This window comes from Crotalus tigris, unplaced genomic scaffold, assembly GCF_016545835.1.
Source record: "Crotalus tigris isolate CLP2741 ecotype Arizona unplaced genomic scaffold, ASM1654583v1 scf7180000018055.714482, whole genome shotgun sequence".
Classification (NCBI taxonomy): domain Eukaryota; kingdom Metazoa; phylum Chordata; class Lepidosauria; order Squamata; family Viperidae; genus Crotalus; species Crotalus tigris.
The window spans coordinates 524,134-544,766 of record NW_024096798.1 but is presented as its reverse complement, the minus strand read 5'-3'; the positions used below and the strand labels follow the sequence as shown (position 1 = coordinate 544,766).

Below are 20,633 nucleotides of genomic sequence, written 5' to 3'. Positions count from 1 at the left end.
GGGGGCCGGGCAGGTTGGGGGAGATCCAGGGGGTCTCTGACAGATGGGGCGGTGGGCAAGAGGCTCGTCCTGCTGGACGAGGCGAGGCAGGGCAGGGGTGCCATTGTCACAGGGCAAGGTGAGGCAGGGGCTGGGGTAACTGCTGCCTGACACCATCAGCGCTGCACAGAGGCCAGTGACTGCATGGGTGGTGGGATGCATCTGGCTATGTGGGACCTCGGCAAGTTAGCGGGCAGCTGGTTGAAGAGGGATGGTTGCCATCTCCGGGGCATGGCGCATGTGCCCAGAGAGGGCTCTGAGTGCCGCCTCTGGCACGCGTGCCATAGGTTCGCCGCCACTGATCTAGACTCTCATTGATGTTTTTAGGAGATACTTCAATGAGAAATCTTAAGTAACACTTGTGCATTGGCTGAGCAGACATGCACCCTAGTTACTGTGAATTAGTCATCCTGTCATGGTTCCGACAGATGAAACTCTTCAAAGAACTTCAGAGGGATTGTTTACCTTAAAGAATCTTTATTTTGAACAGCAGGAAGCCAAAAACTGAATTCCCCTCCCCTGGGCACATAGTATCAAAGCTCATTTCCCTCCTCCAGTTAACAGTCATAAATCACATTCCCCAATTAGCTTGAAGCAGGGGCTTCCTTTCCCGTTCTCCAGCCACCAATTCCTTATCAGCTCTGGTTACAATAACCTTGATTCTCAGGTTAGCTCTAGTGTTGTTATGTCTAGCTGGACTCTCGTTCACCTCCCCCCTCCCAGCATCATCTAACTCTAAAACAGTGTTTCTCAACCTTGACAATTTTAAGGCATGTGGACTTCAACTCCCTGAATTCCACAGCCAGCATTGCTGGCTGTGGAATTCTGGGAATTGAAGTCCACATGCCTTAAAATTGTCAAGGTTGAGAAACACTGCTCTAAAAGCAAAAGGTAAAAGATGGCTACATTTCCCTCTGTTGTCAATGCAAAAACATCCGATGTTTTATCTTCATAAAACCTATTTTAGCACAGGAAATACAGGTGCGAATTTTTTTTCCCCCTCTTCAGAAATAGTTGGGTTTTTTTACTACTTCTAATCCCCACAAGGTGGCTCCAGTGAGCTTTTTTTTAAAAAAAAAAAAAAATCTAGACAGGAGCAGCTAGAGCAGCACCCCAGCCTTACCTGAGCCGGTTCTCCCCACAATTCCAATCTTCTCCTTGGGTTTAATGGTGAAGCAGACTTTTTTGAGGACAAGCGGCAGGTTCTCACGATAACGCATTTCGGCATTTTCAAAGCGGATTTCTCCTTCGTGGGGCCAGTCTGGAAGGGGGGCCTTATTCTTGATGCGAGCCGGGGCCTCCAGGGGAAGAGTCTGGGAATCGCCGAGAGAGAAGAGAAAAGATGTCAATTACGGGCAGCATTCTAGGAACGATTAACAGAATAACAAAGTCGGAAAGTCCAATCTCAACAGAAAACCCTAAACCATTTTAGATAAATGGTTGTCCAGTCTCTTCTTTAAAATCTTCAGTGATGGAGCATTCACCATTTCTGGAGGCAGGTTGTTCCACTGGTGAATTGTTCTAACTGTCAGGAAGTTTCTCCTTAGTTCTAGGTTGCTTCTCTCTTTGATTAGTTTCCATCGGTTGCTTCTTGTCCTGCCTTCAGGGGCTTTGGAGAGTAGCTTGACTCCCTCTTCTTTGTGGCAGCCCCTGAGATACTGGAAGACTCCTGTCATGTCACCCCTGGTCCTTCTCTTCATTAAACTAGACATACCCAATTCCAGCAACCGTTCCTTGAATGTTTTAGCCTCCAGACCTCTAATCATTTTTGTTGCTCTTCTCTGTACTCTTTCTAGAGCAGTGGTTCTCAACCTGTGGGTCGGGACCCCATTTGGGGTCGCACGGCCATTTCACGGGGGTCGCCAAACAACGCAGTCCGCCATTTTTTTCCTTTTCCTTAGCTGTGCTACTCCCTTTTATTCTATTGGCTTTTGAAAGCCAATAGAATAGACTCTCTTGAACAGAGTCTAATTCTATTGGCTTTCAAAAGCCAATAGGAATTGTCCAGGCTGTCTCTGCCCTGCTGAGTCCGCCAAAAGTCCCATTCTGCAAACGGTGTTGCACCAGTTGAGTAGTCCTCGACTTACGACCTCTTTGAGTAGTCCTCGACTTACGACCGGTTGGGGGGTCGCGGCATTAAAAAGGTTGAGAACCACTGTTCTAGAGTCTCAGCATCTTTTTTACATCGTGGTGATCAAAACTAGATGCAGTATTCCAAGGGTGGCCTTACCAAGGCAGTGTAATGTAATATTAATCATTCCTCAAGCATCTGTTCTGCTTTTTTCAGCAGAGTGAACCTCACACATAATAGCCCAAACTATCTTTCTCTTACAAGAGGTATCAACTTCCCTCTGTTTTGTTGATCAACGTCTCATCTGTGAGAGGTTAGCCTTTGTGTTTCAGATTATGTTTCTTCTGGTTCCAGAAGACCGATTCTCGTAGGCACTTCAGGAACGTTTTGGATTTTTACACCATTATCCTTGTTGATGGCACTCGCTGCTATCCTTTTGATTTTATCTTTGAATTCGTTCACTGTCTGGAGAAGTTAGAACCGAAGAAGCTTCTTGGAGAAGCGAAATGTTTTTCAAGGAAAGAATTAAGCAAGTCCAGTTGCCTTTTGGAAAAGCACTTTTGAGACGGCCTGTGATTGGATGGTTTAAGAATATATGGCAGAAATCAGGGAGCATCTTTCTAGAGCAGGTGTCCTCAACCTTGGCAACTTAAGACTTGTGGACTTCAACTCCCAGAAATCCTCAGTCCACAAGACTTAAAGTTGCCCAGGTTGAGGACCCCTGCTTTAGAGCAGGGCTTTTCAACCAGTGGTACGGGTACCACCTGTGGTTCATTGGCAGCTGGCAGGTGGTACGCGACTATCCTAGAAAAGTGGTAGCGGGGGAAAGGAATGAGCTGAACCGGTGGCAGCACCGCACAAGCCTGAGCGAGAGATGGCTGGAGCTGCAAGGCTGTCAGGGCTCAGCAGAAGCGCCAGGATCAGCTCCAGGCTCCAGCTGGACCTCGGTGCTGATCCTGGCACTTCTGCTGAGCCCAGAAGAAGCATCGATCAGCTGGAATGTTGCAGCATCTCCAGGGTCTTGTGATTTACATTCAGATGCTTGGCAACTGATTCATATTTATGACGGTCACAGTGTCCCAGGGTCAGGTGAAGTGACCAAAACCTGCTGCAACCGCCCAGCAGACGGGGGGAATAAAAACCAAACACCCCCCCACCCCACCCCCACTGCCAATCCTCAACAGAAATGCTCACAACAGTGAAAACCTCGGACAGGAGGAAGAGCGCCGCCGGGCCTCTCTTGCTCGGCTGTGGCTTGGGGGGCACTTTTTTCAGTGCCGTTGTAACTTCAAACAGTCACTAAGCGAACTGTTGTAAGTCGAGGACTACCTGTACTTTATCACTTTTTTCCTTTTGGGGCGGGCGGTCATCAAGTTTTTGACACCTTGCTAGGCGACTGGTGGTACTCGGATGTTGCCATATCCTAAAAGTGGTACAGTGGGTGAAAAGGTTGAAAAGCCCTGTTCTAGACGACGCGGGGCACTGGGGAAGATATTGGGCAGTGGACAGAATCTTAAATACCTTGATGTAGTGGTCAATTCTCTCCACAGACGTAAAGCGGGCCTCCGTCTCCGAAGCCAACCTGACGGTAAACTGGAACAGTCCCGTTAACTGAGAAGGAAACGAATCGCTGTTACTTGCAGCACGAGGATACATGAACCAACTTATTAGCCGTGAAAACCTCGAGAGTGATTCTCTATGGAACAACTTAATCCCATCGGATGAGTGTGGTGAAGTGAGGCTTTATCATGAACCACGCCGCAATAAGAAGGAAAGCAGTGTCATAAAATTCAAGGCTTTCCATTCCTTTTTAGTGGTCAAGTTCCGTTCAAGGCTGCCTCCGTGGAGAAGAGCCAGCACGAACAAAAACTATAGTTAATTTTATTCACCTTACTGCCTACTTCAGCCACACCTCATCCCTGCCTTTTCTCAGCTCCGAGGTTTTTTATTTTTTTAACCCACAGGAACTTTTTCTTCCAAACAAGCCATTTTAACAGAGGATGTTCATAAATATTCCACAGTGTCCCCACTACCTATTTTCAGTGTCGTAGGATTTTTGATGGACAGAGGAGCAAGCAGACAGGTGCCACTTGTTAGTCTCTTTAGGTCAGTGGTTCTCAACCTTTTTAATGCCGCGACGCCCAACCGGTCGTAAGTCGAGGACTACTCAACCAGTCGTAAGTCGAGGACTACTTAACTGGTGCAGCACCGTTTGCAGAATGGGACTTTTGGCGGGCTCAGTAGGGCAGAGACAGCCTGGACAATTCCTATTGGCTTTTGAAAGCCAATAGAATTAGACTCTATTCAAGAGAGTCTATTCTATTGGCTTTCAAAAGCCAATAGAATAAAAGGGAGTAGCACAGCTAAGGAAAAGGGGAAAAAAATGGTGGATTGCGTTGTTTGGCGACCCCCGTGAAATAGTCGTTCGACCCCAAATGGGGTCCCGACCCACAGGTTGAGAACCACTGTTTTAGGTAGTCCTCACGTTATGACCGTAATGAAGCCTGCTCATTACGGTCGTTAAATTGTGAGAGTTGTTACAGATTTTACGACCTTTTCTTGTGGCGGTCATTAAGGGAACCCATAATTTGCTATGGGTTGTTCTTTCTGAAAACCGGAAGCAGATGCCAGTTTTCAGCCAAACAGCTGTAAAACGTGGGTCACGCAATCACAAGATACGGCAAACGGTTGTAAATGCAGCCTGCTTGCCAAGTGCCCATTGCAGTCCTATGCACGCCGGTGTGTGTTTGGGGGGGGCTCTGACGATCAGAACTTGGAATCCAGGGCATAAGTACCCCCTAGGTAAGTCCATCCTAACTTTGACCAGTGGCCCAGCAAACAGTCGTAAGTCAAGGACTACTGTGATATAAAATCAAATCAACAACGCCCTTGTGACTGGGCCCAGCTTACACTGTGGAGTTCCAAAACGCAACTTTGTTTTGACATACAAGAGGAGCATTCACCTGAACCGCATAGGAGATGGCGAGCCCAGCGTACGCGGGCGGGATTTGGCCGTGCATTAAGATGATCATTAAGCCAGTGGTTATAATGAGGGCGATGCTGACAATATCCAATCTCACAGCCAGCCAGCGCATCGCACAGCTGAACAAGAAGAAAGGCGCCTGATTATCATCCAGCAGTTGCTGATATCTAGAAGCAGAAAATATTTACAATTAAAATGCAGGTACAGGCGTTCTGTCAAACCTACAAAACTACTTTTGGTCACACAACCATCTTTCTTCGTTTATCGGCTTGCCGCAGCTTTGGGTGGAGGGAAAATGCATGCTTCTGTTTCAGACAAAACAATAACTTTCCTGTGGGAACCAAGGTCAAATAGAGCCGCCAAAGGTGTTAATTGGAGAATGTGATTTATTACATATTTAGCGGGTGGGGAGTTTAACTTTTACTTTGTAACCTTTGGGGGGGGGGACTTCTAGTTTTGGTTTCACCTATGTTCCTGCTGATATTATGTAGCCATTAAAATTGTTCTTTGAGGAAAGCAATTGCCTCAGAGTTCTTATTTCTACTGGTCTCATCTATCAGAACCATGACATGTTCATTTAGTGACTGTCTAAAACTACAACGATACCAAAAAAAGTGACCATTTTTCACACTTAATGATTGTTGCAGCCTTCCCTAAGATCGGGTGATCAAAATTTGGATGCTTAGCGACGGCCATGTATTTAGGACGGTTGCCGTGTCCCCCCGGGGGGGGGGGTTCACGTGATTCCCCTTTTGCTTGACTTTCTCTTCTTCCAATAATATTCTCTTTTGCCAACCTTAATACAGTTCTTATTATTTAAATAAATGACAATTAAATATAGATATTTTTCTCATCTTTCTGCAAACAATAACCACATCAATATAAAGCTTCTTTTCTAATTGATCATCTCGATTGCTTCGTCACAGATCCTGTTTACAAAATTCTTATTTAAACTTGTTTTCCTCACAATATTCAAAACATTCTGACTACACATTCTGATTACACTTAAGTATTTAAGTCTTTTTTCTCATACAAGCCATCTGAACATTTTTTACATTTCTCATATCTTAAAAAAAAAAGAAAACAGAGAAAACATTTCTTTTCTATATATAAACCGTCCCAACATTTTTATATTTCTTATGTCAAAAAAAACACAAAAGAAAGAAAGAAAGAAAAAGAAAGAAAAAGAAAGAAAGAAAGAAAGAAAGAAAGAAAGAAAGAAAGAAAGAAAGAAAGAAAGAAAGAAAGAAAGAAAATACTATGTTACTTGAGGGGTTCATCCCTCTTAAACTAATCTTCATTTATATCCAAAGCCTTTCTATTTCTTTAACCATATTCAAACCGATGTTTAATTTTTAAATATTCCCTCTGGTAAATCCCATCATTTGATTTCTGACAAGGAAAGTCAATGGAGGAAGCCAGAGTCACTTAACAACTGTCACTAACTTAACAACTGGAGTGATTTACTTAACAATTGTGACATGAAAGGTTGTAAAATGGGACCAACTTAAGAACAGTCTTGTTAGGAATGGAAGTTTTGGACTCAATTGCGGTCATAAATCAAGGACCACCCGTATCTCATTTTTAACCAGAATTGGAGAGGTTTCACAAAACACGATGCACGTGACTGCTAGCAAATTAAGGGAGCAGCTTGTGAACCAATTCATCTGAAATATTATCACTATTTCTACATGAACTGGCATTCGGAGTGAATTAAGCCACTATGGCTTGTGCAATAAACCCAACTTTTTTTTAAAAAAAAAATCCTGGCTTGTCTGTTTTGTACCAACTAAGACTGAACGTCAGAAAAGAAACGGACTCACTTGTATAGGAATTCCTCTCCTTTATTGTAGGCGTGGATGGTGGAGAGACCTTGAATGCTTGAAGTGATGTGAGAAATAAATGGAGACTGCGAAATGTTGTCCAGTCGTTTCAACTCCCGAATGAACACTCTGCGTACAAAAAAACCCCACAACCAACTGGAAGTAAAGGTCTAACAAAAATATGAGAACAACCAGTCATTGGATGCTTTAGCCCAGGGGTCTTCAAACTTGGCCCTATTATGACTTGCGGACTTCAACTCGCAGAATTCCTCAGCCAGGATGCCTAACTGAGGAATTCTGGGAGTTGAAGTCCACAAGTTATAAAAGAGCCAAGTTTGAAGGCCCCTGCTTTAGCCCGAATTGGGTTTGGAAGCAGCTGGCAACCAATGAAGTAACACAAAGTTATGGAAGACTCTCAAGGTTAACAATGTCTTTGTTATTGTTAGTTGCAAAGTTGTGTCCGATGCATCGCGACCCCATGGACAACGTTCCTCCAGGCCTTCCTGTCCTCTAGCATCTTCTGGAGTCCATTTAAGCTCACACGTACTGCTTCAGGGACTCCATCCAGCCACTTCGTTCTCTGTCATCCCATTTTTCTAGTGCCCTCTTCTCCAGTGAGTCCTTCCTTCTCATTAGGTGAACAACGTCTTAAATGACCCATAACAATTGCTGCTCTTACCTAGACACAACATGAAGAATGGTGAAAAGAACCACGAGGGGACCCACTGCCATTAGGAACCATGGAAAGACGCCAGAGATCACTCCCACGCAGAAGAACACCAGGATGACATTCTGTATGAACATTTCAGCTTGAAAAGGCAGGCGGACATCAACTGGAAGAGACGGACAGACCCAGCCGATTAGCATAGGCTTAAATTCTCACCAGGGTGAACACTATCGACAACCGAGTTAGGCATAATAGTGAGGGTGCTGGCCTAGGAACCAGAGGAGTCTGAATTCTAGGCCTCCCCTAGGCGTGAAAGTCAACTGGGTGACTTTGGGGCAATCATCAGGACAGCTTGAGTTCTAGTCCCCCACCCTTAGGCCTGAAAGCTAGTTGGATAACTGTTGGCCAATCACCAGGAGACCTTGAGTTCTAGTTCCGCCTTAGACATGAAAGCCGGCTGGTTGACTTTGGGCCAATCACCAGGAGACTGTGAGTTCTAGTCCTGCCTTAGGCATGAGAGCCAGCTGGGTGACTGTGGACCAATCACCTGGAGATGGTGAGTTCTAGTTCTGCCTTAGACATGAAAGCCGGCTGGTTGGCTTTGGGCCAATCACCAGGAGACCGTGAGTTCTAGTCCCGCCTTAAGCATGAGAGCCAGGTGGGTGACTGTGGACCAATCACCTGGAGACAGTGAGTTCTAGTTCTGCCTTAGCCATGAAAGCCGGCTGGTTGGCTTTGGGCCAATCACCAGGAGACCGTGAGTTCTAGCCCCGCCTTAGCCATGATAGCCGGCTGATTGACTTTGGGCCAGTCACTCTCTCTCAGCTCAATCCACACCACAGGGTTGTTGTTGTGGGGAAAAAGGAGCATGAGGTATGTTTCCCATCTTTAGTTATTTATATGAAAGCGGGATAAAAATATAACCATAATATCCTATACATATACACAACACGGCTGGTGGGGGGGGGGACAACACCTTGTTATAGCCTCTTTTGTCCAGGCCAGGAGAGATTCAGGAAAGGCCAGTCCAGGTATTTATTTATTTATGAGACTTATATACCGCTTTAAGTGCAAGCACTTTCTAAGCGGTGTACACCAGTAAGCAATGTATATATATATATTTACATTGCCCCCAACAATCTGGGTCCTCATTTTACCTACCCCGGAAGGATGGAAGGCTGAGTCAACCTGAGGGCCCTCCTACTCTGCTTTCATCAATTTGTCTATTCAGAAGTCTTCAAGAGCCAGATTCCCTTCCCAAAGTGCCAACAGCTACTGGATTTCATTATTTCGGGAAGTCTTGCCCCAAATGGTGAACACCTTTAAGGGCTTTCACTAAGCGCAATATGCAACTGCACGTTAGCCTTCCTTTAGTAAAAAGTCAGCAGTGAGTTGACCAAATGGGTCTACCTCATTCACCACGTTATGTCTTAGATTTATAACTTGCGCTTCTGCTAGAACAGTGGTTCTCAACCTTTTTAATGCCGCGACCCCCAACCGGTCGTAAGTCGAGGACTACTCAACCGGTCGTAAGTCCAGGACTATTCAACTGATGCAGCACCGTTTGCAGAATGGGACGTTTGGCGGGCTCAGCAGGGCAGAGACAGCCTGGACAATTCCTATTGGCTTTTGAAAGCCGATAGAATTAGACTGTATTCAAGAGAGTCTATTCTATTGGCTTTCAAAAGCCAATAGAATAAAAGGGAGTAGCACAGCTAAGGAAAAGAGGGAAAAAAATGGCGGACTGCGTTGTTTGGCGACCCCCGTGAAGTGGTCGTTCGGCCCCAAATGGGGTCCCGACCCACAGGTTGAGAACCACTGTCCTAGAAATTCAAAACAAAATACGTAGCACACCCTCTTCCGGTTTTTATCCCCAACAAACTGGCACCGTTCCAAAGACAGCTTTCCTGTTTGATCACGTGACTGTAGGGAATGCTGCAACGGTCGTAAGTGCGAAAACGGGGCCACAGGTTTAAAAAATCGTGTCACAAGTCACTTTTTTCAGTGCTGTTGTATTTTTGAAGTCATTAAATGAATGGTTCTCAGTCAAAGGCCACCTGTATTAGCACCAACAGGTTACTAGTTTATTACCTTCATCCATATCTTTGGAGAACCGATTGAGAATCCGCCCCGCAGGTGTGGTGTCGAAAAACTTCATTGGGCTACGGAGGATCCGTCGGAAGAGTTCGTCGTGCAGCCTGGAGGACGCCCGCAATGTCCCCTGTAGTGATCATAGTGAGGTGGGCAGGAAAAAGTTCAATATATCTATATCTTAATAGGAATGCTTGTTGCTGACAATAGTTAATAGATAATATTAAGCTTGGCTGTGAAATGTAACCTAAATCATATAACCTGTGTGTCATAATTGTAGAGATGTGTTCATGCTGTGTAGAAACCATTTTACAAGAAGTGTCAGTATCAACTGCAAGTCACAGATGTTGTAAGATAGCACCCGTGTAGAGAGGTGTGGTAAGACAACCGTTTGTGTGAACTTCTCCTTTTTCCTATGTGTGTTGTCTCAAGATATGAACTTCTCTCTTTTAGTGTGTTAAAGGTAGATAAGAAGTCATCTATTAGGTTAAGCGTGGGCGGCAAGCTGTATAAAAGTGACACCCTCAGAGTAACTCAGGGTTCAGAATTTGTCATGTGAATGCTCTGAACCATTGTGCACAAATAAAGCCTGTTTTCTCCAACCCTTCGTGGTCTTGTCTTCTGATGTAAGTATCGTGGTTTTTTCCACAACAATAGAAGAGGACTGTTGGAACCAGGCACACCGGAGTTTTCAAAGAAAATTCACAAATGACCTGAAGGGGCTTGCAGGGGAAGGGCACTACACTACACTACATTACACTACAATTGCCTTCTGCCATATTTATGAGATGACATCAAGCTATAGAAGGAGAAATCGGGAAATGAAGGCAGCTCCTTTCGTGGAAAGAATCTACTGTCTGGAATAGCAGAATGAGAAAAAGAAAGAATTATTTTGCTGACAGAATAACAGAGTTGGAAGGGACCTTGGAGGTCTTCTAGTCCAGCCCCCTGCTCAAGCAGGAAACCCTATACCGTTTCAGACAAATGGTTGTCCAATCTCTTCTTAAAAACCTCCAGTGTTGGAGCACCCACAACTTCTGGAGGCAGATTGTTCCACTGATTAATTGTTCTAACTGTCAGGAAGTTTCTCCTTAGTTCTAGGTTGCTTCTCTCCTTGCTCAGTTTCCACCCGTTGCTTCTTGTCCTGCCTTCAGGCGCTTTGGAGAAGAGCTTGACTCCCTCTTCTTTGGGGCAGCCCCTGAGATATTGGAAGACTGCTATCATGTTACCCCTGGTCCTTCTTTTCACTAGACTAGACACACCCAATTCCTGCAACTGTTCGTGTTTTATCCTCCAGTTCCCTTATCATCTCTTGCTTTTCTCTGCATTTTATCTGAAGTCTTAATATCTTTTTTTACATCGTGGTGACCAAAACTGCATGCAATATCCCAAGTGTGGTCTTACTAAGGCAGTGGTTCTCAACCTTTTTAATGCCGTGACCCCCAACCGGTCGTAAGTCGAGGACTACTCAACCGGTCGTAAGTCGAGGACTACTCAACTGGTGCAGCACCGTTTGCAGAATGGGACTTTTGGCGGGCTCAGCAGGGCAGAGACAGCCTGGACAATTCCTATTGGCTTTTGAAAGCCAATAGAATTAGCCTCTATTCAAGAGAGTCTATTCTATTGGCTTTCAAAAGCCAATAGAATAAAAAGGAGTAGCACAGCTAAGGAAAAGGGGGGAAAAATGGTGGACTGCATTGTTTGGCGACCCCCGTGAAATGGTCGTTCGCCCCCAAATGGGGTCCTGACCCACAGGTTGAGAACCACTGTACTAAGGCCTTATATAAAGTGCTACAAACGTTTCATGTGATCTTGATTCTATCTCCGTTAACGCGACCTAGAACTGTGTTGTTCTCTCTTCCTTACACAAATACCAACCTTGACAAAGACAACACCACGAACAGCCTTCAGAATCAGCATGACTCCCATGGAGAGTGCATAAATGCCGGCATAGTAACGCATGTGAGGGTTATCCTTCATACTGTTGCTCACCATGGTTTCATTCCCCAACGTCACAGTCGTGTTCTAGGTTTGTTTAAAAAAAAAATAGAAAAGAACGAGTTTCATGAATAAGACAGAAATAAGACACATGTTGGCCCATCTCATAAATGCAGCTAAGAAATCTACACATGATATCTTGTCCGTGATTTTGCCCAGGGGTCTCCAAACTTGGCAACTTTTAAGACTTGTGGACTTCAACACTCATCAAACTGTCACTAAAAGAACTATTGTAAGTCGAGCACTACTTGTACCCTTTCAGATAAATGGTTGTCCAGTCTCTTCTTAAAAACCTCCAGTGTTGGAGCACCCACCACTTCTTGTGGCAAGCCATTCCACTGATTACTAGCTCCAGAATCCGAGAATCGCTAGAACCAGAATACTAGCTTGAGCACACTGTTGCCGTTGCACTGTTTGTTCAATAACAATTCACACACACGACATATTATTTGCTTCCTTGTTTACAAACAGAACAATGATCTTGGAACTTCCCTTAAACCAGGGGTGGGGAACCTTGGCTCTTTTATGACTCGTGGACTTCAACTCCCAGAATTCCTGAGCCAGCCATGCTGAGGGGAAAGGGAGAGGTTTCCAAGCTGAGCCATGCTGGCTCTGGAATTCTGGGAGTTGAAGTCCACGAGTCATGAAGGGGCCATAGTTCCCCCACGCTGGCTCAGGAATTCTGGGAGTTGAAGTCCACAAGTCATAAAAGAGCGAAGGTTCCCCACTGCTGCCCTAAACGAAGGGCAATTCTTTTTCTGCAGCGGCCTCTGCTCTATGAAACATCCTCCCTTCAGAGATTAGAACGGTCCCAACCCTGTAGGCCTTTTGTAAAGCTCCAAGAACAGGGCTACTATGCTCCCAAGCCTGGGGAGCCACATGTGCCAAGGGCCCTTCCTCCTGACTGTATTGTTAACGGGCCAGTGTGTACTTCGAATTAGGTGTTTTAAGGTTCTCTACTGCCTTTAAATGTTTTTTACTGTTTTGATTGGCTTAAAATGTTGCTTTAATTTTTTTTTTTTTAATAGTATATAGTGGTACCTCCGTACGAGTCTTTAATTGGTTCTGGAAGGCGCAAAGAGTACTAAAAAGGACGAGTACCAAACAAACCATGTGAGTTACTATGTGAACCTTTGTTTCGGCTGGGAAGAATTTCCTATCTGTCCCTTTTCCTATGTCAGTGACCTTCCCAGCATAGCTTACTTCCTGTCCGCCCTCTGTGGCTGTCCCCCCCCCACTTCCTTTTGCAGGGCGTCAAGTACCAGACAAACGATGAGTAGCGGGACAACATTTTTGCATCAAAATGCGTCAAGTACCAGATTCGACGAGTGTTGAAACAGCCGAGTACCGAGGCCCCACTGTCTAAGTTTTGAATTGTAAGCCGCCCAGAGTCATGGATCAAGGTGGGCGGCTATAGGAATCAAAGAAATAAATAAATGCAAAGATGCTGGTTGTTCCTACCCCGCTGCCTTGTTTGATCCAGTAGCTCAGCCACCAGTTGCTGAAGGCCGTGCTGCCCACATTCAATACGAAGAGCGCCGTGATGGTCAGGAAAGCCATGGGGCCTCCGGCTGCTTGGATGTAGACCCAATAAACAGACCAGGGGACAGAACCTTTGTTTTTCTCTTCCAGCTGCATGAGCTGAACTAAAGCACAGGGGGGGAGGATGGGCAGAGGAGAAGGTTAAGCAGAGAGAATTCAACAAATCCAATCTACACGAGATTACAGGCGGTCCACAACTGGCCTCCAGAAGTGAACTCAAGATTTCCACTTTTAAGCAAGGCAGTTGCCAAGCGTTCCATTTTACGACCCTTTTTGCCACAGTTGTTTAAGCAGTCACTGCAGCTGTTAGCGGAACCGTGTGGTCCTTACGCACAGCTGGCCTCTCCCATCGATTCTGCTTGTTGAAAGTCAGCTGGGAAGGTCGCCAACGGTGATTTGATGACCCCGGGACAATGCAACCGTCGTTAAGTACAATGCGGGTTGCCAGGCACCAGAATTGTGATCATGTGGAGGCTTCTGCGTGTCTCCGAGGCTTGGATCCAATCTCTGGAAGCTCCTTTCTGGGTGCAAACAGCTTGGAGCAGACCTCCGAGGGTTGGATCCAACCTCCAGAGGCATTCAGAAGCCTCCCCCGCCCGGCCTCCGTTCCTGGCGCAAATGGCTTGTAAGATCCTTCCGAGGCCTGGATCCAACCCTCGGAGGCATGCAGAAGCCTCCCTCCCCAAATCTCCGTTCTGGGGGCAGCGGCCACGTGGCTCCGGAGTTGGGGGGAAGCAGGAGGCAGGCACCGCAAAGAGCGCGAGAATTCAGGCTCCCATTCTCTGCGAAAGAGGATCAGTGCCTGAACTCGCGCGATATTACGGCACCCAGGGGCTTCCATCGACTCTCCTGTCCCTTAAAAGCAGGAACCGCGGCAGAGAAGAGACGGATCTTTTCAAGGTGAGTCCAGTGCGACAAGAAGGGAGGGGGAAGCATGAGGTATTTTGGTCGGGGAGGCCTTGGGGGTCTGTTTCATCACTAGGCCCCCCCCATGGCCTTCCCCACCTTCAGATACCTCGTGTGCACTTGAGCCACGAGCGTTTTAACGAGCAAGGGAGCGATCTCGTTCGAGGCACGAGATTCTCTCTACGAGTTTTGGAGTTACGAGTGGAATGTGCAGGCTCCGTTACACTCGTAACTTGAGAGCTACCTGTACAATGTTCCTTGAAAATGTTTTATACACACAGATAGCATTCAAAATGTAGCCAACCGTTGGAATATTCAAAAAATTTTTAATAGAAGGATAAAATTCACTCCACAATTGTTTTTGTTAGGTATTATTGTTGATTGTGACGATAAAGAAATTATTTTAATGTTAAATTTAATCACAGCGGCAAGGTTGTTGATAGGACAATATTGGAAGAAGGAATTTTTGCCTACTTTGGAGGAATGGTTTTTTAAAGTTTCTTACTTATCTGAAATGGCAAAAATTTCGGCTTATTTGAAAGATCAATCGCAAGAGAAACATCTCTTGGTGTAGAAAAGATGGATAAACTTTATACAGTATAAGTATGATATTAAAAGATATTATTTAGCTTTTGAATAATTTATGTTTAAAGTTTAAGACAATAAGTATTCTTTACTATATATATATATTGTACTTAAAGTACTTAAAAAAAATTTTTTAATGTAATATTTGTTTGAGGTTTATTTAAGTTTAAATGTTTTGTATTTTTTAGTTTTAGTTAACCCTGTATTCAGCTCTGGGAAGATGGGGGGAGGGTCTCTGGGAGGGTAGGGAGGTAGTGGGAGAGGGATTTTATTGTAAAATTGCAAAAAAAAAATAATAAAAAAAATGTAGCCAACCAAAATCTGTAAATAGGCTAGAATTAAACCCCGGTTAAATTTTCCTACACACGACTTAAAACTATTCTAAACTCTTGCTTAGATTACTGTGCTCATTTTGAAGACCGAGGAAGCATGTTGCTTCAAAAATTAGCACTAGTCTTTGTGGGTAAAAGAAAGAAGGCAAGATCCAGTCTGAGCTCAGTTCCACCAAGATAATCCGGAACCTACTGAATTGTTAACAGAATACTTGCGCGCACAACAAGGTGGGTAGAAGTGAAACGTGTGTTTTTTTGGATAACAACCTGTACCTTCTTCCTTCTTGACGACTTTCTCTTTCTTCACAGATCCCGTTTTGGTGCCTTTCTCCGGAAGCCTTTTCAACGAACTGTTTGCGGTCTTCTTTAAGTTGACCTGCAACAGAGAGAGGAGGTAACTCAGATTCAGCCTGCCTCAACTTTGCAAGGAAAACATGATAAGCACATGCCCCAGGAGAAGGGAAAGGGCCTAGTTAAAGCCTCCATAAATGGATGCCCTGTAATATACTAGAACCCGTATGCTACTGTGTTTTCCCGAAAATAAGAGCCAACTGGGAAATAGCATGATTTTTTTCAGGAGGCTCGTAAGATAAGCCCCATCCCAAAAAGAAGCCCCCGTTAAAATCGTCAGCCAGATAGACATATTTAGTACCGTATATTCCCCGAATATAAGACCCAACTGGAAAATAAGCCCTCTCGTGTCTTTTGGAGCAAAAATTAATATAAGACCTGGTCTTATTTTGGGGGAAACACAGTGGGATTAGACAACCACTTGTCTGAAATTATACAGAGTTTCCTGCATGAGCAGTGGGTTGAACTAGAACAGAGGTCCCAATCTCCAGGCCGCAGCCCACCTTTACAACCGGGCTGCAGAAGCGGTGGGCACATTCCCACTTACATGAACAGCGGGTGAGTGCGTGCGCGTGCGCGTGCTCCATTTGTGTGAGCGGCGGGTTTGTGTGCCCACCGCTTGTGCAAATGGAGCTGGGCATGCGGTGTTTGTCCGCCACTCGCGCGGAACCATCCCCACCCCCCTGCTGGTCCGCAAAGCCGAAAAGGTTGGAGATCTCCCAGGTCTTTCCTACTCTGTTATTCTGTTATTCTGACTACCCTCTTAAAGACTGACTTCGATAGAAATTTCCCTCTCTTTCTGCCAGCCACTGAGTGAAAAAACATGGACCATATTTTCATTTGAATAATTGTTTATTGTACATTTGTTCTTTTGGGTGTATGACAGCTAGAACCTTTTAAGCGGAGGGCTAAAAGGAAGATAATCAGTTATCACCAACCTGGCTGGCAATTTACGGAAGTGAGAGGTTTACCCAGTCTCCATCTTGGTCTAGAAAAGATATTACAAGCCTACCCAATAACCCTGCCAACAAAAGCGCGTATAGTCAAGGCCATGGTTTTCCCAGTTGCAACGTATGGCTGTGAAAGTTGGACCATAAGAGAGGCTGAGCGCCAAAGAAGTGAGGCCTTTGAACTATGGTGCTGGAGAAGTGAAGATTCTTAGTCATCGAGGTAGAATTATGTAAAAGTTGAGTCATGACAAATGGACTTATTTTCTACTTGGTTTTGGACATTTTGCTGCCCACCCAAGCGGTTTCTTTTTGGATGGCCAGTGAAACATCTCAACCAACTCGACTTTCAGACAATTCTACTTGGATGACTTGAGAATCGTCATCAAGATTTCTTTGGTTTTTCTACTGTTACTACTGTTAAGAAATTAAAAGATGCTCCTGGGGAGGAAAGCTATGGCAAATCTAGACAGCATACTAAAAAGCAGAGACATCACCCTGCCAACAAAAGTGCGTATAGTCAAGGCCATGGTTTTCCCAGTTGCAATGTATGGCTGTGAAAGTTGGACCATAAGAGAGGCTGAGCACCAAAGAAGTGAGGCCTTTGAACTATGGTGCTGGAGAAGACTCCTGCGAGTCTTGGATTGCAAGGCGTTCAAACCAGTCAGTCCTAGAGGAGATCAACCCCGACTGCTCTTTAGAAGGCCAGATCCTGAAGTTGAAACTCAAGTACTTTGGCCACCTAATGAGAAGGAAGGACTAATTGGAGAAGAGCCTAATGCTGGGAAAGATGGAGGGCAGGAGAAGAAGGAGACGACAGAGAATGAGGTGGCTGGATGGAGTCCCTGAAGCAGCAGGCGTGAGCTTAAATGGACTCCAGAAGATGGTAGAGGACAGCAAGGCCTGGAGGAACGTTGTCCATGGGGTTGCGATGGGTCGGACACGACTTCGCAACTAACAACAAGACAATAATTTTGCTATTATGTGAATGGCTTGTAATAAATAATAAGTTATTGGGCTTTAGGGTAATTTACCTATGACTTTATTGCTGTTTAGGGCAAGAACCGTAGCACAGAAAAAAAAATACCTCAATATGTGGTGTTTCTCCCAGCTGCAAGCTATTGAAAATGGCTGCATAGTCGCCGTTCAGATTCATCAAGTCTTCATGGCTTCCTCTCTCAGTGATGCAGCCTTCCTTCACGAAAATCACTTCGTCGCAATCCACAAGATACTGATAAAAAGAAGAAGAACATTCATGGTGAGGGGGACCAATCATGCCACTAAAATTTAAAAAAAATTAAAAAAACCAATAATTAAAACATGAATCCTGGTGGGAAGGTTACAAATGGTGACCACCTAACGCCGGGACAGTGCAACTAACACAAACACATGCCAGTTGCCAACCCTCTGGCCAGTTTTGATCACGTGACCGGGGGGATACTGCAACAGTCCCAGATGTGAAAAACAACAACAAAGAACTCCTCAAAAGCCAAACTCCAGGGACCATGAGGTCTTTTTCTGCTGTCAGTTTTCTATATTTCTATTTGTTCGTTCATTCGGTGCGGCCAGCCATTCACCATGCAAGTCTCATGAACTAGTTCCTCCTCCCTAAATCCCACCCATTTTCATTTTTCTTATATTAGTCACTGTCACAACCCTGCAAGGCAGACAAGATCAGTAACATCTCTGATTATGTGCAGAAGCAATATTTGTATCCATTCATCTTGAGCCGGCTTTAGCTTGAGTCTCTTTAGCAGAGCATCACAGATTCATTAAATCAGGGGTCCCCAACCCCCAGCCTGTGGACCGGTACTGGGCCGTGGCATGCCAGCAACCGGTCCACACAAACAAGCAAAGCCGCATCCGTGGGATGCAGGCAGCACACAAAAACACTCACTCTCTGGTTCGTGGAAAAACCTCTCTCCACGGAACCGGTCCCTGGGACCTAAATAAGCTACTAGATTTTCCTAAACGTGGAAGCACATGAGAAAAAAAAATCTTTCCACCCCATCATAATTTGGATATAAACAGTCCATACAGGTAGTCCTCAACTTACAACCACAACTGAACCCAACATTTCCACTGCTAAGCAAGACAATGGTTAAGTGAGTTTTGCCCCCTTTTACGACCTTTTTTGCCACGGTTGTTAAGTGAATCACTGCAGTTGTTAACCGAATCATTGGTAATCAAGTGAATCTAGCTTCCCCCACTGAATGTGCTTGTCAGAAGCTGGCTGGGAAGGTTATCAATGGTGATCACGTGACCCTGGGACAGTGCAACTGCCATAAATACATGCCAGTTGCCAAATTTTAATCACGTGACCATGGAAATGCTGCAACAGCCGTTAAGTGTGAAAAACGGTCCTAAGTCATTTTTTTTTCCAGTGCCGCTGTAACTTCAAACGATGCCTAAACAAATGTCTATAAGTTGAGGACCACCTGCGTGCACTATACATGCAGAGTATACCCTTTTGCAGATCAGTAAACAAATGGCTTGCTTTTCCTTCTCACTTTTGGCTGTTTTTGACTCTCAAATACACTTAGGCTAAAATCCTCTGTATTTTTATTTCCCAATTAGGTTGATTAAATTAAAGAGCTCCTCTGGACAGCAGAAAGTTACAGTTGCCCACATTTATTCAGCCAAGAAACTCCCGAGCAGAACAGAGCAAGAGGACACGGTCAGCCTACCTGGAGCTGGTGTGTGATGAACACAACTGTTTTGGTCCTCAGGTGCTTCCGGATTGCACTGTTGAAGATGTGGTTTCCAACGTGGGCATCCAAGGCACTCAACGGGTCATCCAGGATGAAAATGCTCTTGTCGCTGTACAGCGCACGGGCAAGGCTGATGCGTTGGCGCTGCCCCCCACTCAAGTTTGCGCCCCGCTCACCGATCTAAATAAAACATGCCTTGTTCAAGTATTTGTTTGGGTCTCGGTTAAGGCACGGCAGAACTTCTTATGAATCCTGCCATTTGATTCAAAAAATTCAACAGAATTCAAATAGCCCTAATTTACCGGTGTCAATATTGGTTCGCTTTCACCTACTTTCTCTCTCTTCGGCTCATAGTTTGACAAAGTTGTGGGATGCAAAAGTGGGAGGGATGGTAGCTAGGCAACCAGGCGTCTCTGAGAACTTGGAGCTGATAAAGCCAAGGTCACTGATGAAGTGGACTTTTCCCATAAGAAGAAGTGTTACTATTGGATAATGTGAACACCCAATGGGTGGGGGCAAGGGAAACTATTGTTTCATTAAGTAAGCTTTTGAGCGGGAAAACCAGAGCTGGTTTCACTTCTTCTCTGCCAATGTAAATTTTCAGTAAAGTATTATACTCTTGGTAAAATCATATCCCAGGAGTTTCTTTTTCTGGAAATGCCAACTGGACAGTTGACAACCGGAAACCATTTACTGAATTTGATAGCAAAGATCCAAAGCTCAGTTCCTACAGAAACAAACTATCCAGTACCGTAGCCTACTTAATGCACGCATCCTGTCATTTACTTAAAGAATGCTTGTTTAAGGAATTTTTGAGACAAAGCTTCTTAACATATTTGAAAACAACGGAAACATAACAATTAACAGAAAACAGCAGATGCCTATTTAAAAGAACATCAGTGATCATCAGTGCATGGGCATCCAACTCATTTTAATGCAGTTAGATAATTTTGCAATTAAACTGAAATGAGAAGTGGAACTACATCCAAGGCTACACTCAGTTGTATTTTATCAATTGGGGGGTCTTTTCAATCACTTTCTGACCCTAAGAAATTAGAAATGAAATGGAAACTGTCCTTCTAAAAAGCAAAAAGGAGTAAAATAAAGGTTTCAAACACATTTAAAGCAGGAATGTTTTTTATTACCTAAAACCTCCAAAGATGGAGTTGGCCCTTGCTTCTTTGGGAGGAAATTGTACAGTTTGAGTACTGCCGCTCAAAAAGCACTTTATAATATTTCCATCAATTGAATTTAACTTGAAACAACAGACAGAACCTGCTCTTTCCATGAAAATAATCTTTCCTTAGCAATAAACGCCTTATTAAACTCACCCCTCACTTAAGGTACCTACCTTTTTGTACCACCAGGAACATAATTTATTTAAAAATTTTGAAACTGCCCATCTCCATCACAAAGTAGGCTGGCAAAGCACCTGTTTTGAGAAACCTCTCCTCAAAGTACAACAGGACGTGCCCTAACTGTAAAAGAAGGAGTAGCAGAAACTGGGGGTGGAGTTGAAAGAGGGATCAGCTTAGAATCCCTATGTAGCCACAAACAAATGAAGTCTAACTTCCCTTGAATTTCCTT

General features: G+C 44.7%; 1 protein-coding gene across 4 annotated transcripts in view; it reads right to left on the bottom strand.

The window, feature by feature from the left end:
• Positions 1–20,633, bottom strand: part of ABCC5 (ATP binding cassette subfamily C member 5) — an 80,998-nt gene that overhangs the window by 14,081 nt on the left and 46,284 nt on the right. For 3 of the 4 annotated variants that reach the window (XM_039347214.1, XM_039347215.1, XM_039347217.1), the window contains 11 exons: positions 19,023–19,226; positions 17,423–17,566; positions 15,305–15,413; positions 13,134–13,318; positions 11,553–11,699; positions 9,675–9,804; positions 7,596–7,749; positions 6,917–7,045; positions 5,074–5,260; positions 3,632–3,721; positions 1,163–1,352 (listed from right to left, as the gene is read on the bottom strand). In XM_039347214.1, the coding sequence (XP_039203148.1) occupies positions 1,163–1,352; positions 3,632–3,721; positions 5,074–5,260; positions 6,917–7,045; positions 7,596–7,749; positions 9,675–9,804; positions 11,553–11,699; positions 13,134–13,318; positions 15,305–15,413; positions 17,423–17,566; positions 19,023–19,226 (1,669 nt within the window). The remainder of the gene's footprint in view (positions 1–1,162; positions 1,353–3,631; positions 3,722–5,073; positions 5,261–6,916; positions 7,046–7,595; positions 7,750–9,674; positions 9,805–11,552; positions 11,700–13,133; positions 13,319–15,304; positions 15,414–17,422; positions 17,567–19,022; positions 19,227–20,633) is intronic. The other variant, XM_039347216.1, reaches the window with a different exon arrangement.